This window comes from Mauremys mutica, chromosome 9 (assembly GCF_020497125.1).
Source record: "Mauremys mutica isolate MM-2020 ecotype Southern chromosome 9, ASM2049712v1, whole genome shotgun sequence".
NCBI classification, from domain to species: Eukaryota; Metazoa; Chordata; order Testudines; family Geoemydidae; genus Mauremys; species Mauremys mutica.
Window position 1 is genome coordinate 48197060 of NC_059080.1, and position 27825 is coordinate 48224884.

Sequence of the window (27825 nt, forward strand, 5' to 3'; positions counted from 1 at the left end):
ATTTATATTCCAATTGATGTATTTGATAATTATATGATAAAATGAGGCAGTAACAATGTTTCAGTACTAGTGTGCTGTGACACTTTTGTATTTTTATGTCTGATTTTATAAGCAAGTAGTTTTTAAGTGAGGTGAAACTTGGGGGTATGCAAGACAAATCAGACTCCGGAAAGGGTTACAGTAGTCTGGGAAGGTTGAGAACCACTAGGGTTAGGGTTCCAGAGGATAGGGCTACCTGGGCTTGGGTTAGGGTTCCAGGGCCCTCCTAGGCAGCTGTTGCAAACTTAGATCTTCTGTGGATCATTTGCCCAGAGGGGGGCTGAATACTTATCGAACAGTGGGGCATAATAGCATTCCCAGGTAAGGAACAATTGCATGTTTCTCTTTCACCACTGCCCATGGGCAAAGCAATGGGCCGGTTAGTGACCCTGCTAGAGCTGTTGCAGTGGTGCTTAACACATTTCATGGGGTCCTGGGAAATCCAAGACTCTGGAAAAATATTGTTTGGTGAGAGAAATGATAAGAACCAGAATGAATGAGAAGCTTTCAGACACCAACACAAACAGGTTGACATTTGCTAAGTAATATCTGCTCTTCCTTTCTCTCTGCTAGATATAAGTGCTTACTACTGGTGGACTCTGTGGCATCATTAGGTGGAGCTCCCATCCTCATGGACCAACAGGGTAAGGAGCAAAGAACTCATCTTCTTAACTAGAGTATTCACCAGCCCCATACAATAAACAAGAAAAAAAGTATGTGTGGCTAGAAAGTTCCCCTCTACAGGGGAGGCTGGGGAAAGGGTAACTCTGATTGCCTTAAAAGCCAGTGCTCTTGGGCTATTCCACATGGTGCTTGGGGGCAGGGAAAGTTAGCAGAAGGTTCATCCTGAACCATATTCTCTAGAGTGATTTCTTTTGGGAGAAACTGGTCTAGGGTAGTGATGAGACCTTCCACTGCAGGTGGTCCCCAAGCTATGGTTAAGCTTCCAGAAGGTAGTGCTATGGCCAGGTGCTGAACCTGAATGCCCAAAGGTAGGACATCTCAGGGTAACATTAATGTTCCACATGGTGGGGCCATCTGGGCTATAAGAACGATTCCAGAGGACAAGGCTCCCAAGCTAGGGCTATGTTTCCAAGGGTAGGGTTACCCAGGCTTGGGTTAAGGTTACAGTGGAGAGGACTCTCCAAACTACGCTTAGGGAAACAAAGCATGGGGCTCCTTGAACTGTGGGTAGGGTTTCAAAGGGTAAGGCTCTGCAGGATAGGGTTGGTGTTCTAGCACTTTGGGTTGCACAGGCTAGGGTAGGCCTCCCAAGGCTCAGGTTAGGGTTCCAGAGGGTAGGGCACCCTGGATTTGACTTAGGGTTGTAGAGCCTAAGGCTACCAGGGTAGGGTTAGCCATTCCAACAGACGGGGCTCCCCGAGCAAGGGTTAGGCTTCCCGTGTAGGGCTTCTCGGTTTAGGATGAGGGTACAAATGTTAACAGGCAAGGGTGAGCGTTCAAGAGAGTATGACTTCCTTGTCTAGCATTAGGATTTCAGATGTTACGACTCCCCAGGCCAGGCTTAGGGTTTCAGAGGGCAGGGCTCTCTGGCCTAGGGTTCAGGATCCAGAGGGTAGAGCTCTCCGGCCTAGGGTTCTGGTTCAGAGGGCAGGGCTCTCCGGCCTAGGGTTTGGGATCCAGAGGGTAGAGCTCTCCGGCCTAGGGTTCTGGTTCAGAGGGTAGGGCTTTCCGGCCTAGGGTTCGAGATCCAGAGGGTGGGGCTGTAATAGCATTTCCTGTTCATAAGAACATAATAGTGTCCATACTGGGTCAGAAAAATGGTCCGTCCAGCCCAGTATCCTATCTTCTGACAGTGGCCAATGCCAGGTGCTTCCAAGGGAATGAACAGAACAGAGCAATTTATCGAGTGATCTACCCCCTGTCCATGGGTGGCAAGTTTGTAAAAATTTTGGTGGTGCCCAGAACCCGCCCCCCAACTCCACCCCCCAAACACTGCCCCCACCTGCCTAAGGCTCTGGGAGGGGGCTCAGCGGGGGAGGTCTGGGGTGCAGATCCTGGGCTGGGGATTAGGGTGCAGGAGAGGGTGCAGGGTGCAGGCTTTGGGATGGAGTTTGGGTGCTGGGTGCAGGCTCTGGGCTGGGGCAAGGGGTGGGTGTGCAGGAGGGGGTGAAGGGTGCAGGCTTTGGGACAGAGTTTGGGATTGGGAAGGGGTGTGTGGGAAGGGGGAGGGAGTTTGGGGATAGGAGGGAGTGCAGGGTGAGGACTGTGGGGCTGAGGATGAGGGGTTCATGATGCAGGAGGGGGCTAAGGGCTAGGGAAGAGGGTTGGGCTGTGGGATGAGGGCTGTAGATGAGGGGTTCATGATGCAGGGGGGGCTCAGGGCTAGGGCAGAGGGTTGGATGTGGGGTGAGGGCTGTGGGGCTGGGGATGAGGGATTCATGCTGCAGGGGGGCTCATGGCTGAGGCAGAGGATTAGGGTGTGGGGGGATGAGGGCTCTGGCTGGGGATGAGGGGTTCATGCTGTGGGGGGAGGCTCAGGACTGGGGCTGAGGATTAGGGTGCAGGGGGATGAGGGGTTCATGATGCGGGGACGCTCAGGGCTGGGGCTGAGGATTAGGGTGCGGGGGGATGAGGGCTCCGGCTGGGGATGAGGGTTTGGGGCGTTGGAGAGGCTCACGGTAAGGGCAGCCTGCCTTGCCATTAGTGAATGGCAGGCACTAGGACCCCGCGGCAGCAGACAGCAGTTCTGCTGGGAGCCCTCCAGCAGCACAGAGCAGGCAGGGGAGAGGCGCGCGCTTATTTCTGTCAGGCAGGGACGCGACACGGCTCGGCGGAGGGTGGGGGATACGCGGAGGGGGGTGGCAGGCGGGGGCTGAGACCTGCTCCAGGCAGGGATGCGGCGTGGGGGGGGGAGGCCCCCGGGGGCCGGGGGCCGGGGCCCGATCCAGGCAGGGCCGGGGGAGAGACCCAGCTCCAACTATTGCTGGAGCAGGGCACCCGGCCCTGAATATTCCTGGAGCCCGGGCACCGCACAAATATATAACCTGCTGCCTATGCCCCTGTCTCCCTGTCCTAGCCTCTGGCAGTCAGAGGCTTAGGGACACCCAGAGCATAGGGTTGTGTCCTGACCATCTCAGCTAATAGCCATAAATCGACCTATCCTGCATGAATTTATCTAATTCTGTTTTTAATTGGCTTATACTTTGGCCTTCACAACATCCTCTGGCAATGAGTTCCACAGGTTGACTTTTTGTTGTATGAAGAAGTACTTCCTTATGTTTGTTTTATATCTGCTGCCTATTAATTTTATTGGATTACCCCTGGTTCCCGTGTCATGTGAAGGGGTAAATAACACTTCCTTTTTCATTTTCCACATAATTTATGATTTTATAAACCTCTATCATATCCCCCCGCCAGATGTCTCTTTTCTAAACGAAACAGTCCCTGTCTTTTTAATCACTCCTCATACAGAAACTGTTCCATACCCCTAGTCATTTTGTTGTCCTTCTCTGCACCTTTTCCAATTCTAATATATTTTTTTTGCAATGGGGAGACCAGCTCTGCACTCAGAATTCAAGATGTGGGTGTACTATGGATTAATATAGGGGCATTATGGTATTTTCTGTCTTATTGTCTCTCTCTTTCCTAATGGTTCCTAACATTCTGTTAGCTTTTTTGACTGCTGCTGCACATTGAGCAGATGTTTTCAGAGAACTATCCATGATGACAGGGTAAAGAATGTCAGTGAAGCCAAACGGCAAAAATTAAGATGTCTGTACACTAATGCGAGGAGCCTAGGTAACAAAATGGAGGAACTAGAGCTACTGGTGCAGGAAGTGAAACCAGATATTATAGGGATAACAGAAACATGGTGGAATAGTAGTCATGACTGGAATACAGGTACTGAAGGCTATGTGCTGTTTAGGAAAGACAGAAATAAAGGCAAAGGTGGTGGAGTAGCATTGTATATCAATGATGAGGTTAACTGTAAAGAAATAAGAAGTGATGGAATGGATAAGATAGAGTCTGTCTGGGCAAAAATCACACTGGGAAAGAAAGCTACTAGAGCCTCCCCTGAGATAGTGCTTGGGGTGTGCTACAGACCACCGGGATCTGATTTGGATATGGATAGAGACCTCTTTAATGTTTTTAATGAAATAAACACTAATGGGAATTGTGTGATCATGGGAGACTTTAATTTCCCAGATATAGACTGGAGGACAAGTGCTAGTAACAATAATAGGGCTCAGATTTTTCTGGATGTGATAGCTGATGGATTTCTTCACCAAGTAGTTGAAGAACCAACAAGAGCGGATGCCATTTTAGATTTGTTTTTGGTGAGTAGTGAGGACCTCATAGAAGAAATGGTTGTAGGGGACAACCTTGGTTCGAGTGATCATGAGCTAATTATGTTCAAACTAGATGGAAGGATAAACAAAAATAGATCTGGGACTAGGGTTTTTTACTTCAAAAGGGCTAACTTTAAAGAATTAAGGAAATTAGTTAGGGAAGTGGATTGGACTGAAGAACTTGTGGATCTAAAGGCGGAGGAGGCCTGGAATTACTTTAAGTCGTAGCTGCAGAAACTATCAGAAACCTGCATCCCAAGAAAGGGGAAAAAAACCATAGGCAGGAGTTGTAGACCAAGCTGGATGAGCAAGCATCTCAGAGAGGTGATTAAGAAAAAGCAGAATGCCTACAAGGAGTGGAAGATGGGTGGGATTAGCAAGGAAAGCTACCTTATTGAGGTCAGAACATGTATGGATGAAGTGAGAAAGGCTAAAAGCCATGTAAAGTTGGACCTTGCAAAGGGAATTAAAACCAATAGTAAAAAGTTCTATAGCCATATAAATAAGAAGAAAACAAAGAAAGAAGAAGTGGGACCACTAAACACTGAGGGTAGAATGGAGATTAAGGATAACCTAGGCATGGCCCAATATCTAAATAAATACTTTGCCTCAGTCTTTAATAAGGCTAATGAGGAGCTTAGGGATAATGGAAGGATGACAAATGGGAATGAGGATATGGAGGTAGATATTACCACATCTGAGGTAGAAGCCAAACTCGAACAGCTTAATGGGACAAAATCGGAGGGCCCAGATAATCTTCATCCAAGAATATTAAAAGAACTGGCACATGAAATTGCAAGCCCATTAGCAAGAATTTTTAATGAATTGGTAAACTCAGGGGTTGTACTGTACAATTGGAGAATTGCTAACATAGTTCCTGTTTTTAAGAAAGGGAAAAAAAGTGATCCGAGTAACTATAGGCCTGTTAGTTTGACATCTGTAGTATGTAAGGTCTTGGAAAAAATTTTGAAGGAGAAAGTAGTTAAGGACATTGAGGTCAATGGCAATTGGGACAAATTACAACATGGTTTTATAAAAGGTAGATCGTGCCAAACCAACCTGATCTCCTTCTTTGAGAAGGTAACAGATTATTTAGACAAAGGAAATGCAGTAGATCTAATTTACCTCGATTTCAGTAAGGCATTTGACACGGTTCCACATGGGGAATTATTAGTTAAATTGGAAAAGATGAGGATCAATATGAAAATTGAAAGGTGGATAAGGAACTGGTTAAAGGGGAGACTACAAAGGGTCATACTGAAGGGTGAACTATCAGGCTGGAAGGAGGTTACTAGTGGAGTTCCTCAGGGATCAGTTTTGGGACCAATCTTATTTAACCTTTTTATTACTGACCTTGGCACAAAAAGCGGGAATGTGCTAATAAAGTTTGCGGATGACACAAAGCTGGGAGGTATTGCTAACACAGAGAAGGACCGGGATATCATACAGGAAGATCTGGATGACCTTGTAAACTGGAGTAATAGTAATAGGATGAAATTCAATAGTGAAAAGTGCAAAGTCATGCATTTAGGAATTAATAATATGAATTTTAGTTATAAATTGGGGACACATCAGTTGGAAGTAACAGAGGAGGAGAAGGACCTCGGAGTATTGGTTGATCACAGGATGACTATGAGCCGCCAATGTGATATGGCCGTTAAAAAAGCTAATGCAGTTTTAGGATGCATCAGGCGAGGTATTTCCAGCAAAGATAAGGAGGTATTAGTACCGTTATATAAGGCACTGGTGAGACCTCATCTGGAATACTGTGTGCCGTTCTGGTCTCCCATGTTTAAGAAGGATGAATTCAAACTGGAACAGGTTCAGAGACGGACTACTAGGATGATCTGAGGAATGGAAAACCTGTCTTATGAAAGGAGACTCAAAGAGCTTGGCTTGTTTAGCCTAACCAAAAGAAGGTTATGGGGGGTTATGCTTGCTCTTTATAAATATATCAGAGGGATTAATATTAGGGAGGGAGAGGAATTATTTAAACTTAGTACCAATGTGGACACAAGAACAAATGGGTATAAACTGGACATTAGGAAGTGTAGACTTGAAATTAGACGAAGGTTTCTAACCATTAGAGGAGTGAAGTTCTGGAACAGCCTTCCAAGGGGAGTAGTGGGGGCAAAAGACATATCTGGCTTTAAGACTAAGCTTGATAAGTTTATGGAAGGGATGGTATGATGGGATATGAAGGTCTCTTTCTGGAGTATGTATAGTTGGGATTATGTTTTCTAATATGCATTACTTTATATTTATCAACATTGAATTTCATCTGCCCAGTCACCCGGTTTTGTGAGATCTCTTTGTAACTGTTCACAGTCATCTTTGGACTTAACTATATTGAGTAATTTTGTGTCATCTGCAAATGTTGCCACCTCACTGTTTACCCCTTTTTCCAAATCATATATGAATATGTTGAACAGCCCTGGTCCCAGTACAGACCTTTGGGGAACCCCATTATTTACCGCTCTCCATTGTGAAAGAAATTCAGGTACAAACCCTTCCTCCCAAACCTGGAAAAAATGTAGTCAGGACTGCAAACCCTCATAGTTTGTGTTCAAAAAGAGCCTTAACTCTGACCCATAGCCCTCTCCTCAATGGACCTATGATTAGTTTGTCATGTCACTATGGTTCACTAGGGATACTGTCTTCTGGTGTAGTTTCTATTCACTTTCAGGAGTAGTTTGAGCCAGATCACAGGGTGACTAAGAGGCACTAATGGGATATTAAAACCACTCTATCCTTAGGATGATGGATGATGAGCTGAGAATAGTGAATTGTGCATTATGCAGATTGGCCTGGTTGGCTGGCAATGGAATAGTCATTCTAATGTAACATCTGTGCAGCATGAGATGAGATGTCCTGTGTCTTGCAGTGAGTGGTTGAAGTGCAAGAGGGTATGTGTTGGAGCTGCTGGCCCATATGTAATGAGACATGAGGCATTTTTGAGGAAATGATAGGGTGCAGACAAGCCTGGATTAACACAGGGGCTTTAGGGGCTGCAGTCCAGGGCCTTGGGCTAAGGGGGGGTCCCCGCAAAAATAAATCCATAATTATATACATGAATATATATATATATATATATATAATGTATGATCTATGGTTTGGGATAGAACAAATCTATTTTACTAACATATCTTATTAAAACAACTTTCTGATCATAATTATCATGTGATAAAATCCAATCATGTGCCATTTCTTATTGCTTGGATCTGTGCGCCTGTGCAGTGGTTTTATAAAAATGTCGGATAATGGTGCACCTAGAAAATACGACAGCGGAGCTCAAAAGAGGAAAGTGCAGAAGTTAAAAATGATTCGTCGGGAACAGTTGTTAAACAAAATACCAAAATTGACAGGCTATTTCAGTAAACCACCAACAACAGATATTAATGATTTGGAAAATAAGTCAACGAGTGTCACAAATCCACACGAGCAAACAACAGCAGCCACAACAGCCAGTCCAGACACAGTCAGTCAGCCAGTTTTGGATGAGAGTGAAATAGCTGCATGTGATGAAGGCAAAAACGCAGCTAACTTTGACCCATACAGCACTGATGCAGCACGTTGGGCCCAATAAATGAAACAGTGCAATCTTATTGGATCACAAAGGGGCCAACACTGTATCAAAACAAACATTGTGATTTTTCAGTGTCTGAAAAACAATACAAACACCAAAAACGGTGTTTATTGAAAACCCTCTTCACACATACTCTTCAAAATGGGGAATCTGTACCTCTTGAGTGGCTTCTTTATTCTCCATCGACAGGGTCTGGTTTTTTTTTGTGTGTGTGTCGATTGTTTGGAGATTCATCCTCTCATACAAGGGCATTTAGTGGTCTGGCTTTAATGACTGGAAACATGATGCAGTTTGAGTTGTCGAGCACGAGAGCAACATTTGTCACAGAAATGCAATGCTTACCAGGATTTCTCCGACACAAGCCAAAAGGCAAATTGACTCGGAACTGGAAAAATAGTTTGAAACTGACCTTGCTTATTAGAAAAAGGTCCTCAGACGGGTTGTTGCAGTTGTTAAGTTTCTGGCAGAGTGTGGGCTTTCTTTCAAAGGAGAAAATGAAACTGTTGGATCCCCCAATAACGGGAATTACTTGGGCGCCTTGGAATTATTGAGTCAGTTTGATCTTTTTCTAAAGGATTAATGATTAATGATCTGGATGATGGGATGAATTGCACCCTCAGCAAGTTCGCAGATGACACTAAGATGTGGGGAGAGGTAGATATGCTGGAGGGTAGGGATAGGGTCCAGAGTGACCTAGACAAATTGGAGAATTGGGCCAAAAGAAATCTGATGAGGTTCAATAAGGACAAGTGCAGAGTCCTACACTTAGGAAGGAAGAATCCCATGCACCACTACAGGCTGGCTTAGCAGCAGTTCAGCAGAAAAGGACCTGGGGATTACAGTGGACGAGAAGCTGGATATGAGTCAGCAGTGTGCTCATGTTGCCAAGAAAGCCAACGGCATATTGGACTGTATTAATAGGACCATTGCCAGCAGATTGAGGGTGTACAAGTGTTCACCAGGGCTCGACCCTCTCCAGGGTGCAGGGGAGCCACACTGGCTCACTACACACCAGGGAGTCCGGGGAAATAGTCCGGCCGGGGTCTCCCTCGGCAGTCCTTGCGGCAGTTGCCTGCCCTGCGGGGCAAGAGGCTCAGACCCTTCAGCAGGGCTGAGCCGTCACAAGAACTATGAGCCTGGCCCTAGGTCAGGGCGAGGCAACAAATGCTGAGTCAGGAATCTCAGGCCCTTAGTCAGGGCTGAGTGACAGTAACAGTTAAGGCCAGGCCCGAGGTCAGGGTGGGGCAACAAACACTGAGTCAGGAAGCTCAGGCCCTTAGGCAGGGCTGAGCAACAGTAACAGGCTTCGGCCTCCTCAGGCCAGGGAAAGGGGGAGTCTGGAATGGGGTGGCAGGGGGGACGCAGGCCCTCCCACTCCACTGCGTCCCAGCCCGGGGCCCTAGCAGCGGCTGACAGTCCGCTGCTTAGTCAGTGGGGATCCTGGCCGCAACACACTGACATAGGCTCCAGTAATGCTACAGCCAGACTGGGGTCCCCCTCGGGACCTACCTGGGTCCTGACGTCGGTCTCTGCAGGGTCCAGGAGCATGGACTCGTCACGGCCGGGGCTTAATGGCAGGTCTGGCAGCTCCTCCGGGTAGCGGGCGCGGGGGAGCTCAAGCAGCTCCTCCGGGTAGCGGGCGCGGGGGAGCTCCGGCAGCTCCTCCGGGTAGCGGGCGCGGGGGAGCTCCGGCAGCTCCTCCAGGTAGCGGGCGCGGGGGAGCTCCGGCAGCTCCTCCGGGTAGTGGGCGCGGGGGAGCTCCGGCAGCTCCTCCGGGTAGCGGGCGCGGGGGAGCTCCGGCAGCTCCTCCGGGTAGCGGGCGCGGGGGAGCTCCGGCAGCTCATCCGGCTGCTGGTGCCTCACTGAGCTCTGAGGGACAGCCTTTATAGTTCCGTGTCGCTGCCTGACCATTTGAGGGGCAGGCTCAGAGCTCCCTAGCTCCGCCCACTCTGGCCTCCGGCTGGGCTCTTCCTCCTCTGGGCGGAGCCACACCGCCTCACTACAGAGGGAAGTGATTATTCCCCTCTATTCGGCACTGGTGAGGCCACATCTGGAGTATTGCATCCAGTTTTGGTCCCCCCACTACAGAAGGGATGTGGACAAATTGGAGAGAGTCCAGTGGAGGGCAATGAAAATGTGCCAGCTGGGGCACATGACTTACGAGGAGAGACTGAGGGAACTGGGGTTATTTAGTCTGGAGAAGAGAAGAGTGAGGGGGGATTTGATAGCAGCCTTCAACTACCTGAAGGGGGATTCCAAAGAGGATGGAACGCGGCTGTTCTCAGTGGTGGCAGATGACAGAACAAGGAGCAATGGTCTCAAGTTGCCGTGGGGGAGGTCTAGGTTGGATATTAGGAAACACTATTTCACTAAGAGGGTGGTGAAGCACTGGAATGGGTTACCTAGAGAGGTGGTGGAATCTTCATCCTTAGAGGTTTTTAAGGCCCGGCTTGATAAAGCCCTGGCTGGGATGATTTAGTTGGTGTTGATCCTGCTTTGAGCAGGGGATTGGACTAGATGACCTCCTGAGGTGTCTTCCAACCCTAATATTCTATGATTCTATGAACATTAAAGAAATACGGGAATGCTGGTAAGGAAGGCCTTCATACCTTTCTTATATGATTTGTGAGGAATTTATAACTTTAATGGGACAAAGGGTGCTTTCAGAAATAAACAGTCAGTTGCAGATTGCAAAGAACTTTTCAGTTATTGTAGATTCCACTTCTGACATATCCCACGTAGATGTCCGCTATGTGTCGGAAGAGGGGCAGATTCAAGAGCGTTTTCTTAAATTTCTCGCAATAACAAGTCAGTTTTGACAGTTTTGCAGAAGATGGACATTGACATAACAAACTGAGATGTCAGTGTTATGACAATGCTAGTAACATGTCAGGGGCATACAAAGGTCTGCAATCACAAATTCAGGAGATAAACCCTTTAGTAGAATGGGTACCTTGCGCAGCTCACACTCTCAATTTGAGCTTATGCTCAAATAAATGTGTTAGTCTCTAAGGTGCCACAAGTATCCCTGTTCTTTTTACTCTCAATTTAGTTGGGGTTATGAGCATAAACTGCTGCTTGGAGGCAAATACTTTGTTTTGTTCCGTCACTTTTAAATTTCTGCTTGAAATCAACCACTCGCTGGCAAATTGTTACTGCAAGATTAGAGCCAAATGACAATAAACGAACTGAGATGTGAAAGCTCTTTCAGATACAAGGTGGTCAGCACATGCCCAGGCTACAAAAGCACTACAGCTGAATTATGAAAATATTCAGGAATCTCTCTGAAAACTAGCAGACAATCTAAATCGGAACCCAAATATGTGCAACGATGCTCGATCACAGGTCATGAAAATGGACAAAGCTGTAAATTGTTTTTCTTTGCAACCTCTGGAACACATTTCAAGCAACAAGCACTGCACTTCAGGCTTTTGACCTTGACTTGCCTAATGCTGTAAAGTTGGTGGGCTCTTTAAGGATTTTGTGGCTGGTCTACGAGTTCAGTTTGACAGCTTTGAAACTACCACTAAACAAATGACACCTCGAGTTTCTCAACAGTATAATTCGGAAAAACACTGTGAACTGAAGTGTAAAAAACAACAGAACGAGTCTGGGGAGCTGGACTGTAAGCTGTCAGGCCTAGAGAAATCGTGCGTGGAGCTTTTCAATGTTATTATTGATAAATCTGTTGCAGAGCTGCATTGCAGGTGTAAGGCATACAAAGGGGTATGCGGCAACTTCAGATGTATGAACTATCTTCATCTACTTTCTGCATCAGAACTACATGATTCAGCTGTTAAACTACAAAACAAATATAGTACCAACTTACAAGAGGATTTTGCAAATGAACTGGTTCAATTTAGGGAGTTCACAAAACACGAGGAAAACAAAATAGCAAAGACACTACTCATTTTAAGACAATGGAGTCTGCAGTCTGTGTTTCTCAATGTAGATATTGCCTTATGGATTTTTTTGACACTGCCGGTAACTAACACTGGAGGAGAACAATCGTTTTCAAAACTGGTGCTAATAAAAAACAAGCTGAGGTCAAGAATGGATCAGATGAGACTGAATAATTTGACTCTAATGTCAATAGAGTATGACTTGCTTCGTCAACTGGATTTCAGTTACATCATCGAGGATTTCTCAGCCCTGAAGACCAGAAAGAAACTAAAATAACAGCTGTTCTAAGGTAAGAAGTAGGCTATTTTGAATTATCTTAACTATATTCTACATGTTTTAAGACTGAAATGTAAACACAGAACGGCTTTATGTTAATTAAAAGGCAAGTCCAGTATAGAATGAATAGCTTCGATGCCATAATTGTGATCCTTTTCTTTTAAATTAGGATAAAGGCTTGTATACAGGGGCCCCACAAAATCTAATAGCCCCAGGCGAGTTAATCCGGCCCTGGGTGCAGAACTGGGCTCCTAATGGAAAGCTAGTTGCTAGTCAGGACTGGAAGGATGGTGTCACTGCCTTTCCTCCACAATCAATCTTAAATGGCTGGGTTTCTAACACTACTTTTCCATTTAACACAGGTATTGACATCTTGTACTCGGGATCTCAAAAAGTCTTGAATGCTCCCCCTGGCAGTGCCCCTATCTCCTTCAGTGAGCGAGCCAGGTGAGGACAACACCGCCATCCCTGTAGATTGTGAAACACGTGCACGGGGCCAGGGAGGGGTGCTCATGTACACAACACCAGGGCGAGGCAGGCTAAGCAGCCACTGACTCAGGTCCACAGATGTGTAGAAGCACCTACACAGGTTGAACAATGTCCCTGAAAGTGAGGAAAGGTGGCCCACATTCAACCCTCTGTTACACATGGGCAAGTCCAGCCCAAGGTGTTCAAGCACCCAGAAATATCCTCTCTCCCAGTGACTGAGACCATTGATTCCTAGGTGTACAGAAGGGTGATCACTCAGCCCTCCAGCAGCAGGGCTGTCATCCCTGGGGGCAGTGCCGCTGGAATCTAGGGGACCCCTCCCATGAGTCAGCGTCACGCCACGGGAGGAAGGGTGGCAGGCTTGGGTCCTATGTCATATGAGGGTGGAGTAAAAGCAGCCGCTGACCAGGCCTGACAACTTCCAATTAAGCCTGAGGTGCAGGCATTACCCCTGCAGCCCCAGCCTGTCAGAGTGTCCCCAGTACACAGGAGCTCTCTGCGCCCGCAGCCAGTTCAAGCTGCAGGAAGCCAGGCACTGGCACTGTCTCACTGGGTCAGTTCTGGTCGGTGCAGTGGCTGCCTTTTCCCCCATGGAGTAGTCAGCGGGATTCCTTTCCATCTCACCATTATCTAATCTGTTGAATCGATCTCGGTCCCAGCGGTTCCTCCGTCAGTGTCACGTCTGAGTGCTACCCAGGCAACCCCTCCCTTCCCTAGTCAGTGGGAGTAAGCCCGACTAGTTAACAATAACCATATCTACCTCATATCTAGCACTTCCCTTGGCAGGTATCAAAGTGCCTTACAGGAGGGCAGTATTGTTATCCCCATTTTACAGGGGGGGAACTGAGGAACAGAGGGGCCAGGAGTGTATCTGTGTGGTGCATGTAGTGGGAAAACTAAGTAAAGGTTCTGGCTGGAGGGCAGAGCTCCTCAGATCAGTTACTCAGCTTTGTCATATCCATGTTGTCAGGAAGAAGATTTTCAGCAGGAGGACGAAGCCACCTTCCTTCTTCCTGGACATGGGCTGGCTGGCCAATTACTGGGGCTGTGACGACAAGCCAAGAATGTGAGGGGCGAGCTTTGGGGTGTCCTGGAAGCAGCTCTCTGACCAGGGATTTAACACACCACGACCTGAGTCCAGATGGGCTTTCATCCAAATCACAAAGCATTTCCACTTCAGTCCAAATTGAAATCCCACCCAAATCCCATCTGAACCCAGCACTCACCCCGGCTCCATAATTGACATCCATTCAGACCTCACAACTTACCTACTTCTCATCTAAACTTCAACCTGACCCCAAGCCCCTTGTGTCCACCCTCACCCTAACCCTGAGCTAATCCTCATTCTTCCCCCAAAACTAATTCATGCCCCACCCCCATTACCTCACTAGAAGAGGAGAGGTGAACCAGAGAATACAGAGAATACTTCTCACATAGCACCAACTTACAGCATCCTGCTATCTGCATCCTTGGCATCAGCAGATTCTGGGCTGCTGCTTAGTCTTCATGCAGTTCCAACCTCTGATGTCAGTGTAGTGCCAGGGCCGGCTTTAGGCCGATTCCCTGGAATCGGGCCCCATGCCTAAGGGGGCCCCACTCCAGGGGTCTTCGGCAGCATTTCAGCAGCGGGGGCCTGGTTCTGGGGGTCTTCGGCAGCATTTTGGCGGCAGGGGGTCTGCTCCGGGAGTCTTCAGCGGCGGGGGGTCCTTCGGTGCCACAGAAGACCCAGAGCGAACCCCCCGCCGCCAAAGTGCCCCGAAGCCCTGGATGCCGAGTATTCGAATCGGGCCCTGTGGGTCATAAATCCAGCCCTGGTAGTGACCTCACTTCATTTCATTTTCCCCTTGCTATGATGGGATAGAAAGAGGAGGTCAGGTTGAAGTATGGTTTTGGTGGCTTAGCCTCCAGGATCTGTCTAGGTTTCAGTATTAATTGTAATGTATTGATTTGATCCAATAATGTATTTAGTCAATGTGGTCATGAGCCCTTCTCCAGCATGTCACATGTATATTACAGTTATCATCATACTGCACCGATCAATAGCTTCTTCAGCCTGAGGGAAGGCTTGGCAATCCTTGCAGAACAGGTGAGCAATGGCAGGAGACACTCGGGCCAGGCAGGCTGGGGAAAAGCAAAGAGAAGGAACAGGAGTGGGAAAACGATACTGGGACTATCATCACCGAGCTGGTTGTTGGGATTGCTATTTAGAAATGCAGTTGAAGATAACACTGCTATTTTTTTTTAAGTATTTAGGTGCTTAAAGATGCAAACATAGGCCAGGTGGGATTTTCAAATGGAGCTAGGTATCTGTCTGCCTCTGTAGGCACCTAAATGCCTTTAAAAATCTGTGCTTGGTGCTTATGGAAGAAACCAGGTGGACAGCCCTGGAGACTGAAGTCTTTTGTTTAACTACAGTATGGGCAGCTGCCAGGCAAACATCCAAGTGTCTGCCTAGTGCCTCTCCAGTTCAATCTCCACCGCCATTCAGTCCTGGCCTCTTGCTGAGCCTGCCAGGCAGGAGACCAATCTTGGGGGAGCTGCTTTTTGTTTTAGAGATGCCCCCAAGGACTGGGCTCGGTTTGTGCAGCCACGAGCGGGTAACAAATTGTGGTCATTCCAGACCTGGGCTAGATGGAACTGGTGCTTGGGAGGTGAGAGGCCCCATCAAGGGTCATTTGAGCCGCCTTCTCCCCATCAAAATGAAACGTTAAATCGACCTATCTGACCTGGGATTTGTGTCTGCCTATCACATGCCTGGCCCTGGGACAGTAACCTCCTAGCTAATGGCTGTGCTCTTCTCCCCATTGGCCCAGGGGCTGGAGAACTCCTGGAAGCGTCACAAGGAGAACAGTCTCTACCTGTGTGCAGGGCTGCAGGAGCTGGGTCTCCAGCTCTTTGTGAAGGAACAGGTAGGACTTGGGCTGATATTACTGGACACTGTATAGGACCTGCTGGATCTCACTGATGTTGGTAGATTGACACTGTGGATGAAGTGTTGTGTAGCTGGGCTACAGAGAAAGAGAGATAAGGGGATAGTTTGGGACAGATGAGGCCAGATCCTCAGCTGGTGTAAATCTGTGTAGCTCCACTGACATTGGCAGAACTACGCTGATTGACCCCAGCTGGGGATCTTGCCCAGCTCTGAATTTCTCAGGCGGTTTCACATGCTGGGAGATTCCCAGCCAACCCAGGATGGAAAAGCAGGATCATCCCCATAGAAAGGAATCTTTGTTCCAGACGGCAAAGTTTGCAGCAAGGTACAGAAGGAGTGGGGAAGAGGGGGAAGAGGACTGTTTGCATATGCTCAGAGGAGACCTCCTGAATGGATCTCTCTATTTTTCAGGAGGTGCGGCTCCCGACAATCACCACCTTTGTACTGCCTGAGGGATATGACTGGAAGGAGGTCACAGAGTTTATTATGAATAAACATGCAATTGAGATCTCAGGGGGCCTGGGACCATCAGCAGGGAAGGTAGGTACAAGCTGCCAGCCAAGGTCTGCGAGTGTCTGTGGCTAGTCAGGTACTTGAGCTTGCTACAAATGCTCATATGGATCTCAACAGATTATGGGCCTGATTCTTTTCTCAGTTCCCTCTGTTATATCTAAAGCAGCTCTATTGACATCACTGGAATGATACTGGTGGAACATCACCCTAGTGCTACATTATATGTGTTTTATGTATCCAAACAAGAACTTGCCTTGATCCTGATAGTGCCACCAGTGCCATCAGCCTCCTGGTTCCCTCCTTGCTGCTTAATAAGAACCTCAGGATCCATTGCCCGCAAAGGAACTCCCAGTCTGGTGTCAGGAAGGTACCAAGTGAGCCAGTTTCCTTGACAGAAATGGGTCATTTCACCTGGGGCCAAGGGATGATTTGGTATCTGAGGATTTCCCTAAATGAGCGTCTGCCTTTGCTGAGTCCCAATGACTTTCAGCACTGGTCTGGATAGGCTTGTGAAGAGTAGAGTCCAGGAGATGTGCTGAACTCCCAGCTCATCCAATCACAGACTCCTTTCCAAATAGATCCCTCGGGCCTTCCATAGGGAATGCCGCCCAAGACTGATACAAACTGCTGCATCAGGGCTTCATGCACTGAGATCCAGAAACAAGCAAACTTGGAGAAAAAGCTGTCTCAAGATAAGGCCTGGCATGCTGTGCTCTTACAGCCACTTGCAAAATAAGCAGTGACTATTGGGAACCTATAGCAGGGTTTACCACCCTTCTGTAGCCAACCACAATGATACAGATGAGTTGTGCCCCAGTTTCCCATGGTCCCCAGGGCTGGCCAAGTTGCTCTTCTCCACCTTCCTGCTGCTGCTTCCTACTCCCCTTTCTCAACTGCTGCCTGGGTCTCTATAGAGGTCAGGTGCCCTCTATCAGGCAACTAACTAGACACAGGCAGGGCCGGCTCCAGAGCCCAGCGGGGCAAGCACCCGCCTGGGGCGGCCCTTTCCCGGGGGGGCGGCAGGCTGGGCCGGCGGACCTGCCGCAGTCATGCCTGCGGGAGGTCCACTGGAGCCCCGGGAGCAGCGGGCCTGCCGCAGGCATGACTGCGGAGGGGACGCTCAGCCGGCGGCTCCCGTGGACCTCCCGCAGGCATGACTGCGGGCGGTTCACTGGTCCCGCGGCTCGGTTGGACCTCCCGCAGGAATGCCTGCGGCAGCTCAACCGGAGCCGCCGGACCAGCGAACCGCCCGCAGCTGCGGGAGGTCCAGCCGAGCCGCGCGACCAGCGGACCCTCCGCAGTCATGCCCGCGGGAGGTCCGCTGCTCCCGCGGCTCGGGGGCGCCTCCCGGGCATGACTGCTTGGGGCGGCCAAATTTGTAGAGCCGCCCCTGGACACAGGTGAACTGGACCGATTTCCTCTTAAAGAAGCCAGTTGCTCTGTGAGGGAATTCTAACATAGACATCTGTTTAATTAGGGGCTGTAATAACAAACAACCTCCTCCCCCCCCCCCAACACACAACATTATGTGTGTGGTAGAAGGTGTGTGGCAGAATAGAAGGTGTGTGGTAGAAGGTGTAGCATTTGTAGGTCTTTCCAAGAGAGAATGGAATTGCTTGTAGAAAAAATTTGTGTAAGCAAATTTCAGAGGAGAAGAAAAGCTAGTCTTTGTTCTTTCCATGTTTTCCTTGTTTGTGTCAATGAATGCAAATTAAAAGAGAATACCTAAGACAGCTGCATTGAAAAGTCTTTTTCTGTAGGCTTGTTACTAACCAGTCGTTACCTTAAACTGGAAGAGACTAGGGAAAATGGGAAAGTTCAAATGCAATTATTTATTAGAGGAGAGGGAAGCTCCAATAACAGCATGAGATTTATGCTGGCTTTAGGTCAAGTGCTCTGAGCACTTTTTCCAAGCCTCAGTAGAGAGTATACCTTGTTCTGGATTGGTATCCACTTGTGAGAAGCTTGCAGACTTACAGGGGTGAGTTTTTAAGCAAAGCTATTCTTGCAGGGCCTTGGCTAGGAGGACCTAGGTTGACCATTGGTTCCTTATTTTAAGAGCTGTTCCTTATTGGAGGCATGATCCAACTCCTACTGAAGTCAATAGAAAGACTCCCATTGATTTCAATAGGAATTGGATCAACCCAAGTCAATATATGAGGTACTTTTCTCCAGTAGTCATAAGGAATAGTATAACAAGATACAAAGGGATGAATAAAGCATTGGGAGGGGCGGCTCCTTACAAATAAGCTTTGTTTTAGTGTTTCATATAATGTCATTTATTATCTCTAACTGTAGGTGGTCACCCTAGGAGGAAATCAGCCACATAGTTGCTCCCTAGTGTATTTTATCTTTGGCATACTGGCCAGCAGAGCTAAAGCAGGTGCCACCAAAGAAGCTGAAGATTTCTTGTGTTTTCATTTTACTTGTATTTGCTTAAATTACTGATAACAAAAACAATTACATCTATGTGGTCTGATTCCCCCACTGCCATGCACCTTCTGCAGCGTACACTACTGCAATGTGGCTGTGACGACAGCTTGACTCCATTTTGATCTGCTACCTTTTTACACCACCTTTGCATTCACTTTGCCCAGGCATAAGTGACCATACATAGTGCAGGGCACTGGAGAATCCAGCCCATTGTATGGTATGTGTGTAGGAAGTCACTGGTATGGGTCTCACCTCCTCCATGAGCCTTGCATCCCCTGCAGACATGCAATCTGACGTGTCACTGGGCGAACCCTGGAGAACCAATTTGATCTCATCAATATTTACTACTTTCTACTGAGTTTCTTTTTTTCTCAATTTCAGGTTCTTCGAATAGGACTCATGGGCTATAACTCCACCAAATTCAATGTGGACCGAGCCCTCCATGCCCTGAAAGATGCCCTCCAGCACTGCCACAAGAACAAGCTGTGAGCAGCTCCTAGTGCAGCTGCAGACACAAGTACAGAGAGATCATTTCAGGCCTTGCTAATGCCACTGTCTTCTTCTGAACTCAAGCAGGAGGCTGAAGTGGGGCCACTGCTCTCATTTCCCTCATGTCTGTTGTACCCGATGAAATATTGATGAGCGCCTGACCAGCTGCAGCACCCTACAGGGGAAAAATGAACCATGCCATACCCAAGGAGCCATGCTCCATTGAGAATTGACTGTTTGCAGTGTCAGGTGGATCTTCACATGGATATTGAGAGTTTTTGCTTTACTGATGAATGACCAAGACTTGATCTGACAGCATTCAGGTGAAGGATGAGGCAAAAGGGATGTGGAGGACTTGGGAGCACAGTGGAACCTGAACCTGCATCAGTGAGAGTTCTGCTGGACACCTCGGTGCTCCCGTCTAGCAGTGACAGCAAGGCCAGAGAGGTGAGCACCAAGCTAAAGTTAAGTCCTGGTCTCCTCAGCCAGGCCCATTCTCTTCCTATGCCCTCCCCCTTTCACACCCTGCCCTCTTTTAAGACAGCGGACATGCAGGCGTGTGCTTAGTGCCAAGGGCTGGCCTGGTGTTTATCTATGCCCTCTGTGCCTGCTCTGTTCACACCTGCCCTCCAGCACAACAGCTTTGCACTCCCTGTTGCACACTGACTTGCAGGCCCATGGATTCCTGGGATCAAGGCTTCATATTCCTCCTCCTTCTTGCCCTCTGCCATGTTAGTCCTTTCAGCATGAGCACAGCAGCCTGGACGGCCTCACAATCCTGCTTACAGTGGTCCCACAAACAGGAAACTACATCATCAAAGCAGATATTACAACCAATCAGGAACTTGGAAGCTCCCTTCAACAGCCAAGCTCTACTGGCACACCCATGCAAAAGCATATGCTATATACATGTGTAAATTCACTGGTGCACAGAGCATGACCCCAGAATAGATCATACTGTGTTAATAAACAGCGACATATGGCACAGCACAGCTTGTGTGTGACTCTGATTTGCTACAGAACAGCATACTTCCCGTAGCAGAAGACACGGTACAAGTGACCAGCAATACTAGGAGTAATTCCAGGGGTCATGGCTTACCCTGCACTGACTGGAGCTCAGCTATGCAGCCATGTGGTAGTAGTGTACTTGAGTGTGTCACACACAGAGAACTGTCCTGTGTCCATTCATCTAGCAATTCAAAGGCAGAGGACTGAAAAGGGTTTATGTGCCATGGGTAGCCCCTTCACCTCTCCTGATCTGGTGACACTCTGGTGTCAACACCTGGCCGCCACCACAAGCTTATTTCAGCTCTGTCCCAACTGCTCTTTTTCCCATTTGTGCAATGTGAAGCCAATGAATGTTGGGTTCCCAGCACAGCTGCTGTGATCAAAGCAGTAAAGGCAAACATGGGGGGAACCCATTCAGTTTATGGGTTCAGGGCATGATCATGTGAGATGAGCTGGCTCAGCTCTGGTCATTAACCACACAGGGCCGGCTCTAAGTTTTTTGCTGCCCCAAGCAAAAAAATTTTTGGCTGCCCCCCGTCCCAGCCCTGGTCTCCCTCCTGCACCCCCCTGCTGCCCCAGCCCTGGGCTCCCCCCCCCACCCACACCCCCTGCCACCCCAGCACTGGGATTCCCCCTTTGCCCCCCACCAGTGCCCTCCCCCCACCCCCCTGCCGCCCAGCCCTGGGATCCCCCCTTCCCCCCCACCAGTGCCCCCCACACACACCTCCTGCCACCCCAGCCCTGGGCTCTCTCCCCCACCACCTGCACCCTCCTTCCACCGCAGCCCTGGGTCACTGGTAACTCGCTCCCAGGGCGGGTCATTCAGCAGGAATTTTGGATGTGCGCAAAACACAGACAGGGTTGGTTCCCATATGGTTACAGAGCTGCAGTAAAGTGGAACAATTTTCAGCTTGTGTGATTGGAGGATATCTGGATGCATAAGACTGTCCTCCATAAATGAGGAAAAGTTGAGGTGCCTTTATTATTCTTTTGTTCCACTCTTTCTTTCCATGGGGAATTTGCCAATGCAATATCACTGTCTTCCTTTTAAACAAACAAACAAACAAACAAAAAGGCAATGGCTGTTGAAAATAACAATTCCAGTCCTAATAACTCCTGGGAAGCATTTCTTGCTCAATTTTATCCTACTTTTTCTACAGCAAGTTACAGTGGATCAGTATATTTGATTTGGGAGAAATGAAGTAACAGCTGCCCAAACTGAGCTTGAGCACTCCTGAATTTTGAGGTGTTCAAATCTGGAAGGTAGGTGCTGGGGGGCGGGGGCTGTGGCTCTGCGGGGGAGCATGGCAGCATGTATGCAGCAGTGTGTCTGGCGCTGTGCGGAGCCAGACACGCTGGTCTGAGTGGCACGGTAAGAGGGTTGGGGGGTTGGAGAAGGGGTAGAGGGTTCCGGGGGGGCAGTCAAGGGCCAGGGAGCGGGGGGGGTTGGATGGGGCAGAGGTTCGGGGGGCAGTCAGGGGACAGGCGGTTGGATAGGCATGGGAGTCCTAGGGGCTTGTCAGGGGACAGGTAGGGGTGAGGTCCTAGGGGGGAAGTTGTGGCGAGTCTCAGGAGGGGGCAGTTGGGGACAAGGAGAAGGGAGGCTTAGATAGGGGATGGGGTCCCAAGGGGCAGTTAGGGGCAGGGGTCCCAGGAGGGGGCAATCAGGGGACAAGGACCAGAGGTGCTTAGATAGGAGGTGGGGTCCTGGGGGGCAGTTAGGGACAGGGGTCCCAGGAGGGGGTGATATGGGGACAGGGAGCAGGGGGGGTTGGATGGATTGGGGTTTCTGTGGGGGGCAGTCGGAGGGAGTGGATGGTGGCAGGCTGGGGCTACCCTCCCTCCCCATGGAGTGTCCTGTTTTTTAAATGTTAAAATATGGTACCCCTACCATTCACAGTGCAACTCTCCACTCACAGCACGCTGCCGCATGAGGGCCCCCTCCTTCCTTTCCAGTTGGTGGTGGTCACGGGAATGCTGGGAAATGTAGTTCTTTCCCTGCTCCAGGGCTGACTCTATAGGCAGGGAGCTAACCAAGGAACTACAGCTCTCAGAGCCCCCTGTTGGTTCTCAGCTCCCATGCTGGATCCCTGCCGCCCCTGCAAATGGGTTGCCCCAAGCACCTGGTTGCTTTGCTGGTGCCTAGAGCCGCCCTTGTAACCACCTTCTTCGCCTTTGACAAGATGTCCGACAGAGCAGAGATTCGCTGTTTGTCCTGCATGTGGTAGGCCTGGAACTGAACAGCAAGGAAAGAGGAGGAGTTAGATGGAAGGCCCACTCTGATCATGAAATGCTGCCGATCAGAGGCATTTCTCAGCCCCAGAGAGCTATGTGTGGCTCTAGAGCAGTGGTCCCCAAAGTTGTTCTTCCACTTGTGCAGGGAAAGCCCCTGGTGGGCCAGGCCAGTTTGTTTACCTGCCGCATCCGCAGGTTCGGCCAATCGCAGCTCCCAGTGGCTGTGATTCACTGCTCCAGGCCAATGGGAGCTGCTGGAAGTGACAGCCAGTATGTCCCTCGGCCCACACCGCTTCCAGCAGCTCCCATTGGCCTGGAGCAGCGAACCGCGGCCACTGGGAGCCGCGAACCTGCAGACATGGCAGGTAAACAAACTGGCCCGGCCCGCCAGGGGCTTTCCCTACACAAGTGGCAGAACAAGTTTGGGAACCACTGCTCTAGAGCCACAGGTTAAGTGCTAGCACTCTAGCACCATGCTGACCTATTTTGATATTTCGGCGGAATCCTACCTCTAACCACACGACAGTGTGGGCATGGCAAGGAGCTTCAGCAATCCCCAGCTGGTGGAAGTTTCTCTGAGGACCACACTCAGCTAGCACAGATAAGAATGTTGCCGGCTCAAAGGGCCCAAGGCGGAGCAACAGCAGGGTTCGTTGCCCGGTGTGCGTCGCACTAATTAACACACCAGGGTGGAGAAGCAAACCACGTTTATTTGAGCCCAGGGAGAAAAAGCATTCTCAAATCCTGCACACCCGCGCGCAGGCGGGGTCCCAGCATTTATACCCCTCTTGTTTGTGTAAGCCTTTTGTTAGGTTTTCCCCCTCACCCCTCCCTTCCCAACAGCAGTTACTTTAAACATTACATTTCAGCGTGTTAGAAAAGTTCCCATTCACATATTTATCTATGGCCTTCACAGCACAGACACATGCAGATTTTCCTCCCCCTCCTCCCCACCGCTTTTTGCTGTTTCAAACTGTCCTACAGCTGCAAGCTGAGACAGCTGACAGTTACACATTTTGCTTGCTGTCTGTTAGCATCTTAGGCTGGTTAAAGTTCACAGCATGGAAGACCTTTGGTTACCACTTTGGTTTATTTAGGCCTAGGGACACCAACAAGAGCATCTCCTAACCCACTCTATCTTGCACCCAGGGCAGAGAATCAGGGAGCTGTAACCAGCTTTCTTCTCTCCTTGGCAGCTTCCCCCCGCCCACTGGGTCCAGTTTATACTACAGACAGCTGAGAATCCAGGCCTCCGGCTGTTCCGGCACTCTGATGGGATCCTTGAGCGTGATTCTGAATTACCTTGCTAAGCAGCACATCAAAGTAGGCTGTGTCCCAGTAGGCTCCAGCCTGAGCTGGGAGCTGCAGCCAGGTCTTGATGCCATTGTCTACCCACTGGTGATTGTTCTGCCCTGCTTGGGTGAAATGGCACTTGAGGAAATGCTCTGGTGAGCTGGCAATCCCCTCTACTCTGTGGTACAAAGCACTCGGGTCTAGATCCTCTCCTTGTGTGATGCTGCTGCCCATGGGAACCAGCTGAGGTCACTCAATTAGGGTGAACTGCAAACAGAACGGAGCAGACAAACCCCAAAAGCTGGTGGATATTCCAATACTTAGATTTACCAAGCCAGCACAAAACAGCTTCTATATTATCTCACTGGTTACTCAGCAGTCCAAACAATGCAGTTCCCTTAAAGTACCCAGCCTCAGGCCTCCATCCAGACACACATGTCAGATATGATGATGATTACTGAAAATCTTATCTCATCAGGGCCGTCCTTAGCCATAGGCAGAACAGGCAGCCGCCTAGGGCACCACTAGGTCTGGGGGCACCACTCTGCCGGGAGCCCGGACAGATGGGAAGCAGTGGAGCATGTAAGAGCAGGGCTGCTGGGTCTTAGAGAGAGCCAAATGCAGCACAGTCTGAGGGAGGGGATTGGCTGCTGGGGTCTCTGGGAAGGGGTGGGGGAAGGAACTCACCTGTAGGGTGACCAGATGTCCCGATTTTATAGGGACAGTCGCGATTTTTGGGTCTTTTTCTTATATAGGCTCCTATTCCCCCTCACCCCTGTCCTGATTTTTCACATTTGCTGTCTGGTCACCCTAGGTGGGGGTAATTGGTGCCTATATAAGACAAAGCCCCAAATATCGGGACTGGCCCTATAAAATCAGGACATCTGGATCTGGTCACCATAGCTGGGGAGTGCGTCTCTCCCCTGGGCTGGCAGTGATCCATCTCATCCAGGGGGAGCTGCACAGGGCAGGATGAGCGCTGTGGCTCCATGGGTGCCCCGTCCCTGAGATCAGATGATGTGCTAACTTCACCATGGTCTATTGGGCTGGCAGTGGTGCCCATTGGTGTGTGATCGGACCTGAGGGTTTGCTGCTGCTGTTGCCATTCTGCACCCCAAGAGGTGGATTTTGGGGTCCTGCAGTTTTCCACCTATCTCCTCCTCTACTGCAACTGTTGGACCAGCAGGCTGAGGGGTGAGCCAAGCATGAAAGCAGTACTGAGTTGCCATTTAGATTGTCATTTAACAAATTTGTTTGCCAAAAATGCTTGCTAACAATCCTGAATTCAATTTCAATATATTTTTTTTAAATCAATATCTTAGCCAAAAACAGAAAATTAAGTTGTTGACAATTATTTGTGACAAGTTTGGTATGGGGAAGAGAGTGGGCCAGTTTTCATCAGAGAAACAAAAAATGTTAACTGACTTTCCTATAGACCTGTTACTGCTAAATAGAGCCCTCCAACAACTGTAATATGCTCATCTCCTTACTAATGTATAGAGCAGGGGTCGGCAACCTACGGCACATGTGCCAAAGGTGGCAAGCGAGCTGATTTTTTATGGCACGCAGCGGTGGGCTGAGCGGCTCAGCCCGCTGCTGCTCTGGGGTTCCGGCTGCTGCCCCATTGCCACCCGGGGTCCCGGCCACTGGCCCCTATTAGCGCCTGCTGCTGGCCTGGGGACCCCCAAGGAACCCCAGGCTGACAGCAGGCTGAGCAGGCCGGCGGCTGATACCCCGGCTGAGCCATTCAACCCGCTGTCGGCCTGGGGTTCCAGTCACTCAGCTGGTAGCAGGCTGAGCAGGTCTAAATTCAACGAAATAGGAAAACAAGAGCAACTAATGACAAAGTGCAAGCACTTAGAGCGGTGGTCCCCAACCTTTTTCGTCTGGCGGGTGCCAGACGAAGGACCGTGGTAGTGGACGAGCATCTGCCGAAATGCCACCGAATTTCGGTGGCATTTCAGCGGTGACGCCTCTGGATGACGCTGCTTATCGGCGGCAAGCAGCGTCATCCAGCGACGTCGGAGGCATTTTGATGGATGCTCGCCTGCTGGCCAGTACGCAGGTGCCTTGAGAGGCCGCTGTGGGCGCCATGGCACCCGTGGGCACCACGTTGGGGACCCCTGACCTAGAGAGCCTCCTGAAGCACGGCGATCGTTTTGATTTAAATGGACTTGAACTTTAAGAAGAATTGAGTTGTTGCCACATGCAAAATTGATGATGGACATTGTACAGTTTATTCATACCAGCAAACTTGTTGACATATATCCTAATGTGTACATTGCCACTCGTATTCTCCTGACAATTCCTGTAACAGTAGCATCAGGAGAATGGAGTTTCTCAAAACTAAAGCTCATTAAAAACTATCTTCGCTCTACAAGGAGTCAGGAACACTTGACTGGTCTTGCTATTCTTGCAATCGAACAAGACATCACTTTGTCTTTGTCATACAATGCCATTATTACTGATTTTGCAGCCAAAAAAGCCAGAAAGATTGCTTTTAATTCAAAACTAATCCTTGTTTCAACACCTCTTCATATACATTTCCAATAAAATGTTGACAAATTAAAAAAATATATATTATTTGCATCATTCTGTCAAATCAGAATTTTTTCTATAGTGCTACTTCTTCAGTGCTAGTCCATCAGCGTTACAGTGTGCTTAACTAAGTTAAACTGGTTTTAATAACATGCATGTAGCAAGTTTTCCAACAGTGTAAGCTTATGTTTGTGTTGCTACGAGCAAGATAGGCACAGGGGCACCAGTTTAATAATCCCACCTAGGGCACCATAAATCCTAAGGACGGCCCTGTATCTCATCATATAAAAGAAAAGGTTCTCCTGATCCTAAAGGACCAAGCCCCAGACCCAGGTCAAATGATAACTTAGATCTTACCCAAAATACATGCTTATAGCCAATTCTTATTAACTAAGCTAAAATTAATTAAAAAAGAAAAGAGAGAGAGTGTTGGTTAAAAGATCAATACACATACAGACTTGAATTCAATTCTTGAGGTTCAGATACACAGCAGAGATGAGCTTGTAGTTGCCAAAAGTCCTTTTAGATATAGTCCATAGGTTATAGTCCAATGTCCATATTCAGGGGACGCCCCAGGGTGACTGGGGATCTCAATCCTTATGGCCTAAGGTTTCCCCCTCTTGAAACCCAAAGCAAATCTGAGATGAAGAAGGACCGTGTCCCAGGGTTTTTATACATTTCCTGCAGCCTTTTGGCCTGAGAAAACAATAGCTTAACTTTCCTTCTCCTAAACATCATGGCAATTAGCATGGGGTAATTAATCCTTTAAACAGTTCAAATACGGGTTACCACAACCTTCAAAGAGACATATAGACAATAATACTATTTCACTCAAGTATCTTCCTAAATATTAGTACTCCTTTTTTGATCTTTGAATCAGAGCTATAGCAATAAACAAGACTTGCTTGCTTATATCACAAGACCTGAGCAAACATTTACCCTTCTACCTCTAACAATACAGGCCTGCATGTCAAAGCTCTATTCATTTACATATCTTCCTAACCAGTATTTGAAGTTCGGCCATGGGTCAGGTCAGTCTGTGAGTTAATTAACTCTTTCTGGCCCTTTCACCTTTCAATGAGATATTATATTAAACTCATAATGCCACACCTTGGAAAAGATTTTCTTCTGGATACAGGAAGTGGGGGAGATTTTTGGTTGCTAAGCAACAAAGCAGGATCACCAGGAGCTGATAGACTGACCCTTCCAGGTCCTCCCAATCCTCAGGGGAAGGGAACAGCTCAGTGGCCCACAGTAGCACCATCTAGAGGAAACTGAAAGGATTTATTCAGAGAGCAAGAATACAGAATATGCAAACTATCAGGGGTTATACAGCTATGGCTGGGATGTTCAAAGCTGCCAAAGGGATTTAGGCACCACTAACGTTAATGGGAATTGGGCATCCAAATCCCTCGGCAATGTTGAAACTTCCACCCATTATTTATGTTTGTAACTGTGGTAGCCAAATGCTTAATGAGGACATTTAAATGTGGACAGACTTTAGTTTTCATCCCATTGACTTGACAGGTGCAGTTCTGTCTCCCAGAGCTGCAGACTCCAGCAGACATCAGCACATCAAGGACACTCGGTTCATATTCTGAAGACTTTCTTCAAATTAATAAGTATCTTAATTTTTGTCTAATGAAAGCTTGATTCAAATTATTCAGCAACTTGAAAATAATCAGCACTACTGTGGCAATTTACATGGGGCATCATCACATTGAAACTATCAGCAAGGCCAGGGCAGAATTCCATACCAGCCATCACTGGCAGGTTAC

At 48.6% G+C, this 27825-nt stretch overlaps 2 protein-coding genes across 2 annotated transcripts in view; one reads left to right on the forward strand and one right to left on the reverse strand.

Annotated features, from left to right (window-relative positions):
* The window catches only part of AGXT (alanine--glyoxylate and serine--pyruvate aminotransferase), a 29388-nt gene extending 9425 nt beyond the window's left edge, over nt 1-19963 (forward strand). Inside the window, exons 5-11 of the mRNA XM_045030385.1 lie at nt 613-683; nt 12480-12564; nt 13577-13672; nt 14623-14692; nt 15420-15515; nt 15950-16078; nt 18866-19963. Of these exons, the coding sequence (XP_044886320.1) occupies nt 613-683; nt 12480-12564; nt 13577-13672; nt 14623-14692; nt 15420-15515; nt 15950-16078; nt 18866-18973 (655 nt within the window). The 3' untranslated portion in view covers nt 18974-19963. The remainder of the gene's footprint in view (nt 1-612; nt 684-12479; nt 12565-13576; nt 13673-14622; nt 14693-15419; nt 15516-15949; nt 16079-18865) is intronic.
* Nucleotides 19964-22024: 2061 nt separating this feature from the next.
* The window catches only part of MAB21L4 (mab-21 like 4), a gene marked incomplete at its 5' end in the record, with an annotated part of 44694 nt that continues 38893 nt past the window's right edge, over nt 22025-27825 (reverse strand). Inside the window, 3 exon segments of the mRNA XM_045029375.1 lie at nt 22025-22217; nt 23519-23721; nt 27158-27311. Of these exon segments, the coding sequence (XP_044885310.1) occupies nt 22032-22217; nt 23519-23721; nt 27158-27311 (543 nt within the window).